The sequence below is a fragment of the Rhinopithecus roxellana genome, chromosome 13 (assembly GCF_007565055.1).
Source record: "Rhinopithecus roxellana isolate Shanxi Qingling chromosome 13, ASM756505v1, whole genome shotgun sequence".
In the NCBI taxonomy this organism is placed as follows: domain Eukaryota; kingdom Metazoa; phylum Chordata; class Mammalia; order Primates; family Cercopithecidae; genus Rhinopithecus; species Rhinopithecus roxellana.
The window spans coordinates 17872672-17887089 of NC_044561.1; the positions used below are offsets into that span (position 1 = coordinate 17872672).

Below are 14418 nucleotides of genomic sequence, written 5' to 3' on the forward strand. Positions count from 1 at the left end.
ATGTGGGGGTCAAGAACAGCAGGGAGCTTTGGGCCCCCATCCCAGCTTCAACCAGAGCAGCTCCAGGACTCCTGGCTTTCCATATGGGCTTCTGGATAAATTTTAGGTAGGTAACAGGCCCTGAGGCTGAATAAGCTGGAAAGCCTCTGCCATCACCAACTCCCTTATTTTAGAAGAGGAATGGGGAGCCAAAATGGGCAGTGACTTATCTGAGGCCTTGCCAGCTTGAAGAAAGAAGTGTCTGCTGAACCCATCAGTGGCCCTGGTAAGGCCTGGTGCATTGCAAGTTACTGGATGAAAATGGTGACTGGCTGGGTGCAGTAGCTCATGCCTGTAATCCCAGCACTGGGAGGCCAAGGTGGGTGAATCACTTGAGGTCAGGAGTTTGAGACCAGCCTGGCCAATGTAGTGAAACCCTGTCTTTACCAAAAAATACAAAAATTAGCTGGGCATGGTGGCATGCACCTGTAGTCCCAGCTACTCAGGAGGCTGATGGGGGAGAATTGCTTGAACCCAGGAGGTGAAGGTTGCAATGAGCTGAGATCATGCCACAGCACTCCAGACTGGGTGACAGAGCAAGAGTCCGTCCCAAAACAACAACAAAAAAAATGGAAACAACCCCAAATGTCCATAAATAGGAGACAATATATCAACACATGAAATGCTCTGTGGTTCATGAGAATAAAGAAGACACATATGGGTTATTCTGAAGCAGGTTCCACTACACTAAGCTACACTAAGTAGTTAACAGGCAGAAATGGAACAGAGTGGAAGTGTGTTCACTTAGGAGGGATACTCTCCAGGGAGAATTCAGGGATTGGGTGGGAGAAGGGAGCCTTGCTTTTCATGGTCCAGCCTTTTAGACGGTTTTAATGTTTACCATGTGCATGTGTCACTTAAAAATCAAACACCCTAGGCGAGGCATGCTGGCTCACACTGTAATCCCAGCACTTTAGGAGGCCGAGGCAGGTGGATCACTTGAGCTCAGGAGTTTGAGACCATCCTAAGCAACGTGATGAAACTCTTACCAAAAATACAAAAAAAAAAAAAAAAAAAAATTAGCCAGACGTGATGGTGTGTGCCTGTGGTCCCAGCTACTTGGGAGGCTAAGGTGGGAGGATCACTTGAGCCTGAAAGGCAGACATATCAGTGAGCCAAGATCGTGCCACTGCACTCCAGCTTAGGTGACCAGGGTGAGACCCCCATCTCAAAACACCCTAGTACCCACTCCTCTCGGTCCTTAAACACTAGTGTTGCTGCCCTTCACTTTCTTGCAGCCTTGTGCAAAGGACCTTTTCACCACAGATCAGCCAGACCATCTTCCTCCTCCCAAGTCATCAAAGAGTTCCAAGCTGGTCACCTGTCCCTTGATGTTCCCAGGAAACTGGCAAAGAGGACCCCTGCATTTTATCTTCCCATCGGGAGTGGCAGGATCTCTGCCTGGGAAACAGGCTGCATTCAGCACAACTGGTAGCATTAACAAAGCACAGTGAGCACATCTAGAAGTTGAAGCTAAAACATTCAAGAACTCCAGTCTGTTTCTGTGGGTGTTAAGGGGGTAAAGATAAAACAATGGAGGTGATGAGGAGGAATAACTTGAAGACCATTTAAAGCCACAGTGGTACAAAGAATGAAGAGAAGGAAGGTGCTGAATTTTACTAAGAAGAAAACAGACCGAATTCAGGAGTCTCACTAGTAGAAGTTTATAGTATTGCATTTTGATTACATGTGTGTGAATTTTAAAAATTGATTACCCTCCAGTAAAAATGCAGAACCAACTTGCATTTGGATTAAAACATGAGGTTTGGGGACAAAAGTGGACCCCATGCTGCCTGAGATGAACAGAGACAGCAGGATGGCAGAGGAATCACCAGCTCAAGAAACCCCAAGACTTGGACAGTCTTCCAGCAGAAGAGGCCAGGGTCTCTCACTGTACTACCCCAAACAGGCCTCTCCCAGAGAGGTAGTCTGGGAAGGCCCAAAACCCACCAGACACAGGCACATCCAGTGGGGAAAGACTTCCCATTCCAGTGTGGCCTGCATCCCTCACCTCTGCTTCCCAGTCTTCTGCTGGCCTTGGAGCAGCAGGGTGGCCATTGCTGATCTGGGTTAGGGAGATGCCAGAAACACACCCAGGTTTGAACCACAAGTTAGTGGTACAAAGTCATAGTCCTTGTGCCTTCAGAAAACCCAGAGGCCCCAAATCCGAGTGGGAAGAGAGTTGGGAAAAACTGAACCAGATTCTTCCAATGGCCATTAAAGAGAAAATTCAGCCATCTTTGCCTTTGTCTTTGACCCTGAGAAGTTAAGGGACACAGATTGTGGCACTATGATGGGACATGGAGGGAAGGCATGGTGTGCTTCCTGCAGAGATGCCTCTGGAGTCCCTGTGGCCAGGGGACCTCACTGGCCCCCTCCTCAGGCACCTTGATGGGGCTCAGTGGGGCCCAGCCAATGGGTAGAAGTAGAAAAACATCAATAGGCTGTCCAGATCAACTGGCACCATCCAGGGCCCTGCTGCACCCACACATGGAGGTCACTAGCTCAGCACCAGGGGTTTTTTCACACCCAAGCTCCTTCCCTAAGGAGTCCTGTGGGGTTCCACACTCAGTGTGCTACCCAAATCAGAGATTCACAGATCTGTCTCCCCTTCAACCTGGACTCAAATTACTGCGGTGAGAAACTCACTGTCCATGGTTAACTGAAGAAATCCCTCCTTCACAAAGAACCTGAGTGGTAGATGAGGTGGTTAGACAGGATCTTTTTCCCCCAAGCTGTCTGGACAACGCCACAGCCAGGACCAACTCTTGACAGCTGCGAGAGAGAGCCCCTCCAATGTGGAACCTCCTACATAGCCCCCCTTTTGGGTCCCTGGATCTGAGCCCCCAGCAGGACCACCACTTGGGGGAAGTCTCCCTCCCATCCCTCAGATCCCCACGTTGTTCCTCCTCTAGGAGAAAAGTCAGCCCTGCCCCTGGAGCTTCTCTAAGATGGCACTGAACTCGCCATTATCTTGAGGAGCCAGGAGCTGAAGTGACTCTGGCTTAGCAACCCAGTGTGGCCAAAGTGGAAAGGTTCTCTGTCCTTTGCAGTCAACAAAAAAGAAAAAAGAAAAGAAAAAGTATGGTCTCACAGGCACAGCATCTTCTTTTAAAAAATAAATATTTATAAACTTAAGGAGGATAAACTTAAGGAGGAAGATTCAAAGAATCAGGGTATCTTTCCCTCCAAAAACACAAATGTCCCATGTAAGTCAAACCAAGGTGCGACCACCAACCCATGAATGAAGCCCCCTCCCCCTGCAGCTACAGGGTTGAAGGGCAGGTGGGCAGGGGAGCTGCTCTCCCGCCTTCAGTCCCCCTTGGTGATGAGGTCCTCAATGTAGGCGTCCAGCTCATCATCTGTGTTGATGTCTATGTCCTGGAATAGAGCAGGGCAGGAGTCAACAGGGGGCCAGAAAGTGATTGGGGGGCCACCTTTACACCTTCTCTCAGCTTCTGGGACAGAGCCCAGAGTCCCCTCCCCCACCTCCCACCCCACCCTGGATGTCAGGCTTCTGTCTTTATTCTCCCCTCCTCCATCTACTGTGCATGGATGATGCCCAGATCTCCTGTGCCCGCCCTGCCTCTACCCCATGTTCCCGGTTGTCTTAGATTTACGTTTCCCTCAGATCCTACAAATATGCCCACTTCTCTCCCTTCTCTCTGTCACTGCCCAAGGTCCAGGCCACCACTGTCTCAGACAGCTGTGGGAGCCTCCTCACAGGAGGCTCTGGTTCTAACTTTGACCCCTCCAGGCCTCCTCCAACCAACCAGGTAAGTGTCTTGAGACTGAAAACTGGATCATGCCACACCCCTCCAGTGATCTCCATTGTTCTCGGGATCAAATCCCACAACTTTCAAGCCCTGCCTCTGTTCCTACTGCCCCCAAGTCCCTGCTCAGGCCTCAAGTCCTGCTCTTCCTCCTTCTGCCTGGAATGCTCATGTCACACTCTTTGCATGACTGGCTTCCAGTGTCTCCAAATGCCTAAGCCCCTGAACATTCTAGTCAAGTGGCCTCCCAACACTTTGCTGTATCTCCTTAGGAACCACCATCAGTAATTCTGTCTCTTCCACCAAACTGGCAGGCTGTGAGAGCAGGAACCTTCCCTGGCTTGTCTTGTTCATTCTGTATCCACAGGACAGGCACAGAGCAGGCCCTCATGCTTACTGTCTGGATGAAGGACCAACAAGCTAAGGGGCACTCCCCACTTCTGGGCTACCCAATCCCATCTGGGCATCATGTGGAAAAGAACTTCGTTTTTATGGCTTGGAGAGTTCTCAAACCAGGCTGTACCTCAGAATGTCTAAAGGGAAAAAGCCTGGTTCTATGGGTCTGGCTGGGCTGAGGCCCAGGCAGCCACACCATCTCAAGCTCTCCTGCCAGGGTGCTGTGCAGCCAGGGTGGGAACCACAGATTCCTGTGAGTGGACAGATTCTTGTGAGAACAGGAACAGGTCCCAGGTCCCCCTCCCTGAGAGACCAGGTGGTCCAGCTGCAACAGGAAGGCTGCCGGGCTCACCTCCTGCACCTTTTGCAGGAGTGCCACGATGTTGGTCCTCAGCTTCTGCAGCTTCTCCTCCGTCTCGCGGAGTTTCCTCTCGGAGGTACGCAGGCTTTCCTCGGAGGCCTTGGCCCGGGAGTCAGCACGGCTCTGGTAGGAATTGCACAGGTTTTGGAGCCCTACTTCATATTGCTTGAAGTACTCTTTCTGTTGGGAGCACAACAAGAGGGAGGGTACATAAGGGGCTGTCACAAGGAAGAAGACAATTAGCACACAGGTGAAGCACTCAGCACGGTGCTCTGGCAGACAGCAGGCCATAAGGACACATGAGGGGTGATTCTTATCATTCCAAGTGGCAAAAAAGGATGACAGAATCACTCTTCCATGCTCAATCATAACCTGTCTGACTTCAGTACAGCCCTTTTAGCCATCCACTTCCAAGACATACCCAACAATGTCAGCACTCACGTCAGTTCTCTTTTCACCTACCAACTAATAGCAGATATCTCCAGCTCTGTGGAGCAGTATATACTTCTGCAGCATCAGAGCTTTTTACTATTTTCCCTAAGTACCTGAAACCTCCAGCGGGTGAGGTAGGAAACAAGCAGTTTTTCTAGTGGCTTTTCAAATTTGTAAAAGGGAGCAGAATACTTATTTTAAATGAAATGTTACATGGAATCTCAGTGTGAAAAACAATGTAAGTAGTACCTCTTTAGGTTCAATTTATTTTCCAAGTTCAAATTTATAACATGACTTACTCGTAAATCACTAAGAATGATGAGGCCACTGTGATGAACACACACGCCTCAACCAGCAGGTGCTAGCTGGCTACTGCAGTCTTATCAACTCTGGTGTTTACTTCTGTAAAGATGCATGAGCTGCCCAGCCTAGAGAGGCTTCTAGATGCCATTTTTTAAAGCTGTTACTGGCAAGTATTGAACCGTGTCATTCACCTTATCCTACTAAAACCAAGATAGCAAGAGAAACTTCTACACAAAACAATAATTGCCTTGGCAGCACAAAATAAATGCTGGAGCAATCCCCAAAGTATTAAAATTCAGTATACAACATCTTGAAAGCAGACATGGTTTGTAGTAATTTTTCTTAAATTATTTTGAGGTAATTGTAGATTCACATATAATTGTTACATTAGTTTTTCTGCAAAATGATACTTGAATCTAATATTGCAGGGCTCCTGAGGCTCTATGGAACTCCTGATGAATACAGTATAAAGGACATAACTGACAAGGACATAATGAACAGCAGACTTTGTTTTATCCCTGATGCTAAAAAAAATAGTTTGAGTGATGGCCGCGCGCGGTGGCTTATGCCTGTAATCCCAGCACTTTGGGAGGCCAAGGCGGGCAGATCATGAGGTCAGGAGATAGAGACCATCCTGGCTAACACGATGAAACCCCATCTCTACTAAAAATACAAAAAATTAGCAGGGCGTGGTGGCGGGCGCCTGTAGTCCCAGCTACTTGGGAGGCTGAGGCAGGAGAATGGCATGAACCCAGGAGGTGGAGCTGGCAGTGAGCCAAGATTGTGCCACTGCACTCTAGCCCAGGTGACAGAGCAAGACTCCATCTCAAAAAAAAAAAAAAAAAAAATACTTTGAGTGGTTGTAGACATTACAGTTAGCAGAACAAAGGTGATCCACTGGTGTTATAACTCTTTGTACAAAAAAAAAAGCTAATATACTTTTTTTTTTTCTTTTGAGACAGTCTCGCTCTGTTGTCCAGGCTGGAGTGCAGTGGCGTGATCTCGGCTCACTGCAGCCTCCGCCTCCCGGGTCCGCGCTATTCTCCTGCCTCAGCCTCCCGAGTAGCTGGGACTACAGGCACCCGCCACCATGCCCGGCTTTTTTTTTTTTTTTTTTTTGTATTTTTAGTAGAGACGGGGTTTCACCGTGTTTGCCAGGATGGTCTCAATCTCCTGACCTTGTGATCCGCCTGCCTCGGCCTCCCAAAGTGCTGGGATTACAGGCGTGAGCCACTGCGCCCGGCCTAATATACTTTTTTTTGACAGTCTCTGTCACCCAGGCTGGAGTCCAGTGGCACAATTTCAGCTTACTGCAACCTCTGCCTTTCCCCAGGTTCAAGCGATTTTCATGCCCCGGCCTCCCAAGTAGCTAGGATTACAGGCGTGTGCCACAATATCTGGCTAATATTTTTTGTATGTTGTAGTAGAGATGGGGTTTCACCATATTGGCCAGGCTGGTCTCAAACTCCTGGCCTCAAGTGATCCACCTTCCTCAGCCTCCCAAAGTGCTGGGATTACAGACCTGAGCCTCCACACCCAGCCTAATATATACTATTTTTAGACACTCATGCAGACTTTGTTTTGGACCCAGGCATTCAAGCCCACTGCAGAGATCCTGCTACACCTAGGCTCTACTCTGAGTTTGGCAATAACTTTAAGCCAAAATCAACAAATCTGACAAGAAGATGCCAGGCCAACCTAGCCACCCTATTAGCTGCTAGTTCCTCCTAGGATTTGCAGAGAGCACCTGCAGCCTAAACAAGGACAAAAGTTGAAGCGTGGATCTTTCTGTGAAGCAGCTGTGATTTCTGTACCTTCTAGCTCCCTCACTGAGCACACCCCTTCACATCTTGCCAGGAGAGCAAGGCAGCATCGTGAACAGAACAAGTCCTAAGAAGTACCTGGGTTCAAATCTGGGGTCTGTCACTGACCAACAGACTGTTTACTGAGCCTTAGTTTCTTCAACTCCCGCTTCATTTCACATTTTAAAAAGTAGAATAAAGACAAACACCATGTTTTTATCTCTGGCAAACTTTATCAAGCACACAACTGCCCCATGAGGACCCGACATGTTGAATATACTAATCCTAATCCTGCAGTTTCCATTCCAGTTGTCTTTTTTCTAGAACCTCTTTCCTAGAAAACTTAGCTATTCCTATCATAGAAAAATCATCCCACTTCATGTGGACAATTCCCAGAGCCCCATCTCCAGCCCTGACCTCCCCCTCCCTCCAAGTGCCAGTCCCTGATTTCCACACTGCACATCACCAGAAACATAGTGAGGGCACTTCTGGCGCTACACAAACCTCCACTCGTCACCTTCGTTGCACTTACCCATTTTTCTCTCCTAGTTAATAGCTTTGTCATCAACCTCCAGTTCCCACAGGCCTGAGTCACTTGCCTACAATCCATGATCAGTCTGCTGATGACTTCCGACACAGCCCTTTCACCCCCAAGCCCACTGCCACCACACTGGCTCCTGTTCCCATTCCCTCACCTCTGACCTTTTACATAGGACCAGCCTCCTCGCCCCTGCATCTCCCAACCACCCATTCTACCCAAACACGCTGCTACCCAGATTACTCTCTTAGGGGCAGGAGCAGCAGACTACAGCCCCTGGGCCGAATCAGCCTGCCAACTGTTGTTGTAAATAAAGCTTTACTGGAACACAGGACATCCGTTCCTTTACATATTGTCTGTGGCTGCTTTCATGCTATAATGGCAGAGTTGCCACAGAGACTGTATAGCCTGTGAACCTGAAATTACTTGCCAACTGGCCCTCTACAGAAAAAATGTGTTGACCGCTGCCCTAGATATGGTTTGGATGACAATTCCTTCAGCTCAAAACTTTTGTAGGCTCTTCTCTTCATACAGAGTTTAAGCCAGTATGACAGACTGGGGATTTAAGACCCATCATATCCTGGCTTTCAGGCCCCTCTGCCCTAAATGCTCACCACACAGCCTGCTACCCTAACCCCACCCCCAGAGCCTTTGCTCATAGAAGTCCCCACCTCAAACACTCCTTTTCACTTACACAGGCAGGCACTTGGCAAAATGCACATTTTCTTCCAACTCAGTTGCTCTCTCTGCCCCATAGGCCACCACAGCCCTCCATAGCCTTTCTATCCACTTTCTCAGCACTAACTGCTCCTGCCCTCATGTGCAGCTACCTGGTAACAACTCAGTCTCTACTGAGTCTTGAGCCACTTGAAGGCAAGACTCTCTTTTGCTGCTCACTATGAGGTCCAGCAGACACCTGCTTGGGCAAGGCACCCCTTCACCATTTGCTGGGTTAAGTAAGACCCACTGCTTATGTCCAAACATCACAAGCTTCTCTGTACCTCCTTCTGAGTGTCAAGTTCTATGCACTTTGAGCCTCAGCTCTTCACTGTTGCCTGGGACAGGTTTACTCCCTCTGCTAGGGCAGAAGAAAGGGGGTATGCTTGTCATAAAACGTCAGACTACACCTGCTATCCCTAAGGGATGACTCAACTCCTAGCACCTGTGGTGGGAAGGGGTTGGCTTTCTGCACACCCAAGTCATATCCTGCTAAGCCAATTTTTTCCCCACATCATAAAGTCTCTTCTTCTTTCAGCAGAAGAGAGGCTGGCTGAGATGGAGCACACAGCTGAGAGCTAGCAACTGCACCAAGCATAACAATCACAATCGCAACAGTTACAACAAATCCAGGGGCAGGGGTGGGGCAATGAAGAGTGTGGAATCGAAGTTCAGGCCAGACTCACCAGAGGGAAAGATATTAGCTCATCTGAATTCATAGCACTCAGCTGCTTCTTGGAGATGGGGAAACTTGGAGGCAGGAAGTACCGTAAACAATTCCTGAAGAAGGCAGGGACAGTAATTCAGAATGGCATGGAGCAGGCAGAGAGCTGCTGCTTGCCCTGGGGTGGGAAGACAAAAGACACATGTACCGGAGGATCTGGACGAGCAGGTCAATGGTCTCATGATTGGTGCTCAGGGCAGTGGTGTCAGGCTCAATGCGGAGGCATTCGGAAGTGGAGGGCTCTGCCACGGCTATGGCCTGTTGGGCCACAGGGCCCGCCTCCTCCTCCCCGCCCTCCTGCTGCGTGTCAAGGCTCTGATGTTCTGGAGAAGGGGGCTTCATCAGCCGCACATCCTCACTGCCTTTCTCCACCCTGTGGAAGACACACAGCTTGTCACGTCTGACCCGGGCTCCCAGGATGGGCTGCTGGCAGGGAGGCCGGGGATACCTCCTTCGAGGAACCACTGCTCCTCCCTGATTGGGACATTACCAGCGGTCTCTTGGTGTCGTGTCTGTGGGCACGTAGTCAAACTTCACCTTCCACCGCACCACATGCTTGCCCACCTCCACGGCTGTGACACGGCCCGTGTACCACTCCCTGTTCACACGCACCTCCACGTGCAGCCCTTTATCTGACAATGTAGACAGAAGTGCGAGTCAGAAAACTAGCCTAGAGTCCCTCACTTGGCCTGGGCCACATTGAGAAAGGCAGTTCCCAGGGTTTGGAGGACAGGAACACTTAGGTGCTTGCCCCCAGTACACCAGGGACACAGAAACCAGGGACCAGCCACCATGGTCTCCTTCCCCATCTGTCATGAGGGTGCCAAAGAGCAGAAGAATGAGTGATTGCCAGGAGTGAACACCAAGGAATTAGTGTTAAAAATAACCACAAAGGGGTGATCCCTTCAGAATTCTGCCTAGGATTTGACTTGGATCCACTGCTGCACAAGAGCCCAGACCCAGGAAAGACTCCATGAGCCTCTGGTAAACTGCTGCTGGTAAGGGGCTCCACTTCCACTCCCACTCCCACCCCCACCACAGGTTGCCAGGTCACTCCCCCAGCTCACCTTTCTGAGCTCTCTTGAGGTCAGCCGAGTCCTCTTCCCCAGCACTGTCTGAGAGCTGTGTGGAGGGCAGTCTATTAGAGGCATCCCCAGTGCCCCACAAGAGCAGACTTGTGCCTTACTGGCCACCCGGGGTCATCAGCCATCTTCATGACTTCCTGTGCTACAGTTTAAATCACCAAGCCCTGCTGAGAGCCACACTCCAAAATCACTGTCCAAGGTACCTACCCTTCTGCCACCTTTATAAACAAGACAGCAGGCAAGGGACATAATGTATTTCAAGCTTCACTGATGTACGTCTGTGTGACTTCAGGCCTGTGGTTAAGCTAGAAGCCAGTCTCACTCAAGACCCTATCTGGCACCATGTATAGTCACTTGTGTAACTGAGCGTCCTTGAGAGATCACTAGGCTTCTGGAAAGCTCATGACACAAATATAAACAGAGCTGGTGTAGACTGCTGGTGTGGGGTATAGACTGCTGGTGGGGGTGCAGACTGCTGGTGGGGGGTGCAGACTGCTGGTGGGGGGTGTAGACTGCTGGTGGGGGGGGCAGGCCCTAGAGAGGGAGGCTCTTTTGAGAACCTCACCTCAACCACTCACCTCATTCGAGTCCTTCTTTTCCTCCTTCACAACAAATCTGCCCCGCTTGCATCTCTCCTTCCTCCTCTCAGCTTCTTCCTCAACTTCTTCCTCATCAGAAACCGGGACACTCCTCTTCCGACTAGGGGTAGCCTAGAGCAAGAGGAGCGTGAGGATGTGAGGGGCCCTGTTCAGCCTCTAGGGAGCAGGAAGATTTCATCTAGCCTAAAGGAGCTGTTCCAAGAGGAACTGTACTCCCTGCAATCCCTCCCTGACATTACTTGGAATGTACACAGGCAACCCACTGGCCCCTGTGCCATGAGGATCTTTGCTCAAAGCTGTCATAGGAGAAGCTTCTCAATTCCTTTCCCACCTTAGTCTGCCTGGCCAGCCAGCTGTCACCTCCCCAAGAACCACCGACCACTGCTGCAGCCCACTCAGGCTGTCACCAGATGACTGACCTAAGCCCACACTTCAAGAGCCAGTGGAGGTGACTCAAGTTTGTGGCAGACCAAAACTCGGAGGGAGCAGTGAAGAGCTCGCTGTACAGGCAACCAATGTGCTCTCTGGCCCTGAACAAGTCCATTCAGCTATCAAGGCTTCCCCTCCTCAGGGGCAGCAGCAAAGCTTTAGATTCAGTATCTTCCCAAGGCTCCCCCAGTACAGCTGTGACACTGCACAATTCCATTCCTACACTACTGACACTGGGTTGGGGGATCGAGGAGGACAAGCATCTCACCGGGTAAAGTTTGATGGGTGACTCTGTCTTCTTCACCACTGGAGTCTTGATGACTTTGGGAGAAGGAACCTCCCGAGAGCTCCTGGAGTTGGGCAGTAAAGATGGTGGCAGTTGCTGCACCAGAGGGGCAGGTCGGGATGTAGTCTTAACAAGAGTGTTGGCAGGCTTTCGGGGTGCCTCAGGTGGCTGGAGCAGCCTGGATGTGCTGGCCTCCTCCCGGGCTGCCAAAGCAGGGGGCTTTGGAGTACTGCTGATAACAGGAGCCTTTCGGGGCTGGCTGGCTGGTCTAGGAGTTGGCAAAGAAGGGGGTCTGCTGGGGGCGTTCCTGATCACAGCAGGTAAAGGGGGCGACCGAGGACGCTGAGGTCTACGCACAGGTTCCTAAAAAAAGGCCCACAGAGAGTGAGAACACTGATCCTAGCATGAGACACCTGAGGAAAAGCCCTTCCCAGGCCCTGGAATTCACCTCAGTAGAAGGTCTAGTGGTCACTTCCAAAGGCAATTTCTTCAGGTCTGCTTGGGAGCGGATGGGTGTGGTTTTCTGCAAGGCAAACATCATGATGAAGTTGTTTGCATATTTTAGTATACTTGAGCAAACTTTTTGGATAGTGTCTGGAACCAGGGACAAATAAAATAGAAAACCTGAGCCATAGTCCTACTCTTACAAACCTCCTGTTCTCACTGGGGAGACACAAAATACATAAATACTCAACTATCAGCAAATTACAAGATACTGTGTGATTAATCCAGCAACTGAGAGACTGGCCAGGGAGGCATGCATAAGACATCATGGGTTAGTGAGAGCACATCTGCACAGACACAGAAGCCAAAAAGGGAAATGGTTTTGTACTAAATATGATAAACAGCTGATATCACAGACATATCTAGAAAAAAAAAAACAAAGAAAAAATAAAAATGTAAGTGAATAAGCAATTCTAAAAGAAATAAAAGTGGACACATGAAAAAAAGTGGACACATGAAAAATTATGCAATCTTAGAAATATTAAAGAAATTAAATTATAAAACATGCATCTTTGCCTATGAAATTTGCAACAACATTTAAAAATAATACTCTCATATACTGCTGATAAATAATAAGAAATTAACACATCTCTGGAGGGTACTTTAGAAATAGTTGCAAAAAGCCACAGAATTTTACAATGGACCTTTTAAGTCCTTTAAATTCACTTCTAGAAAATCATCAAAACAATTATGTACTAAAAAAAGTATACGTGTGTATTAATATAAAACATATATATGGCATTATCTCCCTATTTCTATTAAAAATATATATTCATGTGTATTATGTGTTGGTATTCATGAGTTCATGACAAGTTGGAAGGATGTATGGTTAATGATGGTTACCTCTAAGGCAGAATTTTTATTTTCTGTAGTTTTATAAATTCTAAATTAATTGGACCACTTTGAAATATATAAGCAATTTTTCTTAAGAATAAGCAAGGTGTTATTCTTAAAATAACACTGTTGGAAAATAGTACACCTGGACCTGGAGGTTGGGGTTGGAAAGCTTTGGCAAACACACACAGGTGAGCGGAGGGTAAAACTGAGCCTGAGGGAACAGGAAAGCTACTGAAGGTTCCTGTCCCAGGCAGAGCCCTGACACAGGCTGGCTCTGGCCACTGACCATGACCCACATACCTGAAGGGCCTCTAGCTTCTCCTGCTGCTGGCGAATTTTCTCTGTCAGTTGTTTCTGCTTCTCTTCCTGCGTCTTCATGTCCTTTCTGAATGTTCCCAGGGGAACCTTCTGCTTTTGTTCAGAAGCCTCACACCTGTAGAGAAAAGGTACTAGGGAGGTCATGGCAAACAGAGCCCCAAGCTGGGCAAGAACCTTTCTTCTCAGTCAGTCTACACTGTCTGTCACAAGAGCAACCACTTCAGAGTTCCCAATGCACAGAATTAATCATATGCACTGCAGGACATACATCAATTCTTATTTCTTGGGCACTTATTAGGTATAGCAAGACAGAGATATAAGGTATGTGCACTCATCTCAAGAAACACAGTGAGTTATTTATCCCAAGAGTAGAGAGAATGGTGAGGGGCAGGGGAGAAAAGTACCCACAATCTCCTTGTTAGAGAATGTGCTCACCGGTCCTGTTCAGGATCAGGGTTCATGGAGCAAACCCAGGTGTCAGGGTAATCTTTTTCCACAGAACTCAGCTGGAAGGGGAGGGTTCTCCATTTCAGACACAAATCTGCAGAGAACAAAAAAACCCCACACATCAGCCACCCCCACCAACTCTAACTATAATCTGGGCTTCTCACAGGCCCACCATAATGATGCCCCAGACTTTGCAGGCAAAGATCTTCACTCGGGCTCCAACTCTGCCTATCCTTAGAGAATGCTAATTCTTCTCAAGGACACTGATTCCAGGAAGGATAGAAACTTAATATGGTGGACTCTTTAACACCCCCAGCCCCTCTCCCTCCTTTATCAGAATCCTGGCCCAGTCATCCACGCACACTGGAAGCCATGTGGTACCAAACCAAGTAAGCCTGGCCTGGCTGCAGCTGGAGAGGTCTAGGAGGACAGATGACCTTCTTTCTCACACAAGAGGGACAGGTGAAACTCAGCAATGCCTCAAGACTGAGCTCACAGGGCCAGCACCAAACAGACTTGGATCCCTAGTGGGACTGTAAGTCCATGAATGTCAGTCAAGTCAGGAGGCTGGCAGGAAGGTGGAGAAGAGGCTTGTGGGCTGATGGAAATGAGTCAGGGGGATCCAACCACACAACTCACCGCACTGGATGGTGGTGGGGATTTCCATAGCTCTCCGGCGTTTGTAACGCAGCTCGCTGGACGGGGGCTGGTTCCAGTTGGCAGAGAGGTAGCCAAACTCATCCCAGAACTTGATGATTCCCCGCTGGGCTGGAAAGCAAACACCCACACATCATGTTAGGAGCCAGCCTCTCTCTCTCCCTACATTCA

At 49.0% G+C, this 14418-nt stretch overlaps 1 protein-coding gene and 1 pseudogene across 3 annotated transcripts in view; one reads left to right on the forward strand and one right to left on the reverse strand.

The window, feature by feature from the left end:
- Positions 1 to 1679: 1679 nt before the first annotated feature.
- MORC2 (MORC family CW-type zinc finger 2) overlaps positions 1680 to 14418 on the reverse strand; it is a 43269-nt gene continuing 30530 nt past the window's right edge. The window contains exons 15-26 of one of the 2 annotated variants that reach the window (XM_010360659.2): positions 14230 to 14358; positions 13579 to 13684; positions 13126 to 13258; positions 11933 to 12007; positions 11467 to 11847; positions 10749 to 10880; positions 10153 to 10207; positions 9576 to 9717; positions 9234 to 9458; positions 9048 to 9141; positions 4570 to 4749; positions 1680 to 3420 (exon numbers count right to left, since the gene is read on the reverse strand). In XM_010360659.2, coding sequence (XP_010358961.1) covers positions 3352 to 3420; positions 4570 to 4749; positions 9048 to 9141; positions 9234 to 9458; positions 9576 to 9717; positions 10153 to 10207; positions 10749 to 10880; positions 11467 to 11847; positions 11933 to 12007; positions 13126 to 13258; positions 13579 to 13684; positions 14230 to 14358 — 1721 coding nt within the window. In that variant the 3' untranslated portion in view covers positions 1680 to 3351. Of the gene's footprint in view, positions 3421 to 4560; positions 4750 to 9047; positions 9142 to 9233; positions 9459 to 9575; positions 9718 to 10152; positions 10208 to 10748; positions 10881 to 11466; positions 11848 to 11932; positions 12008 to 13125; positions 13259 to 13578; positions 13685 to 14229; positions 14359 to 14418 lie in introns of both variants that reach the window. The other variant, XM_010360658.2, reaches the window with a different exon arrangement.
- On the forward strand, positions 1826 to 3180 carry LOC104660344 (annotated as a pseudogene). Its single transcript, XR_004052525.1, has one exon. The product of XR_004052525.1 is annotated as an uncharacterized LOC104660344 (transcript).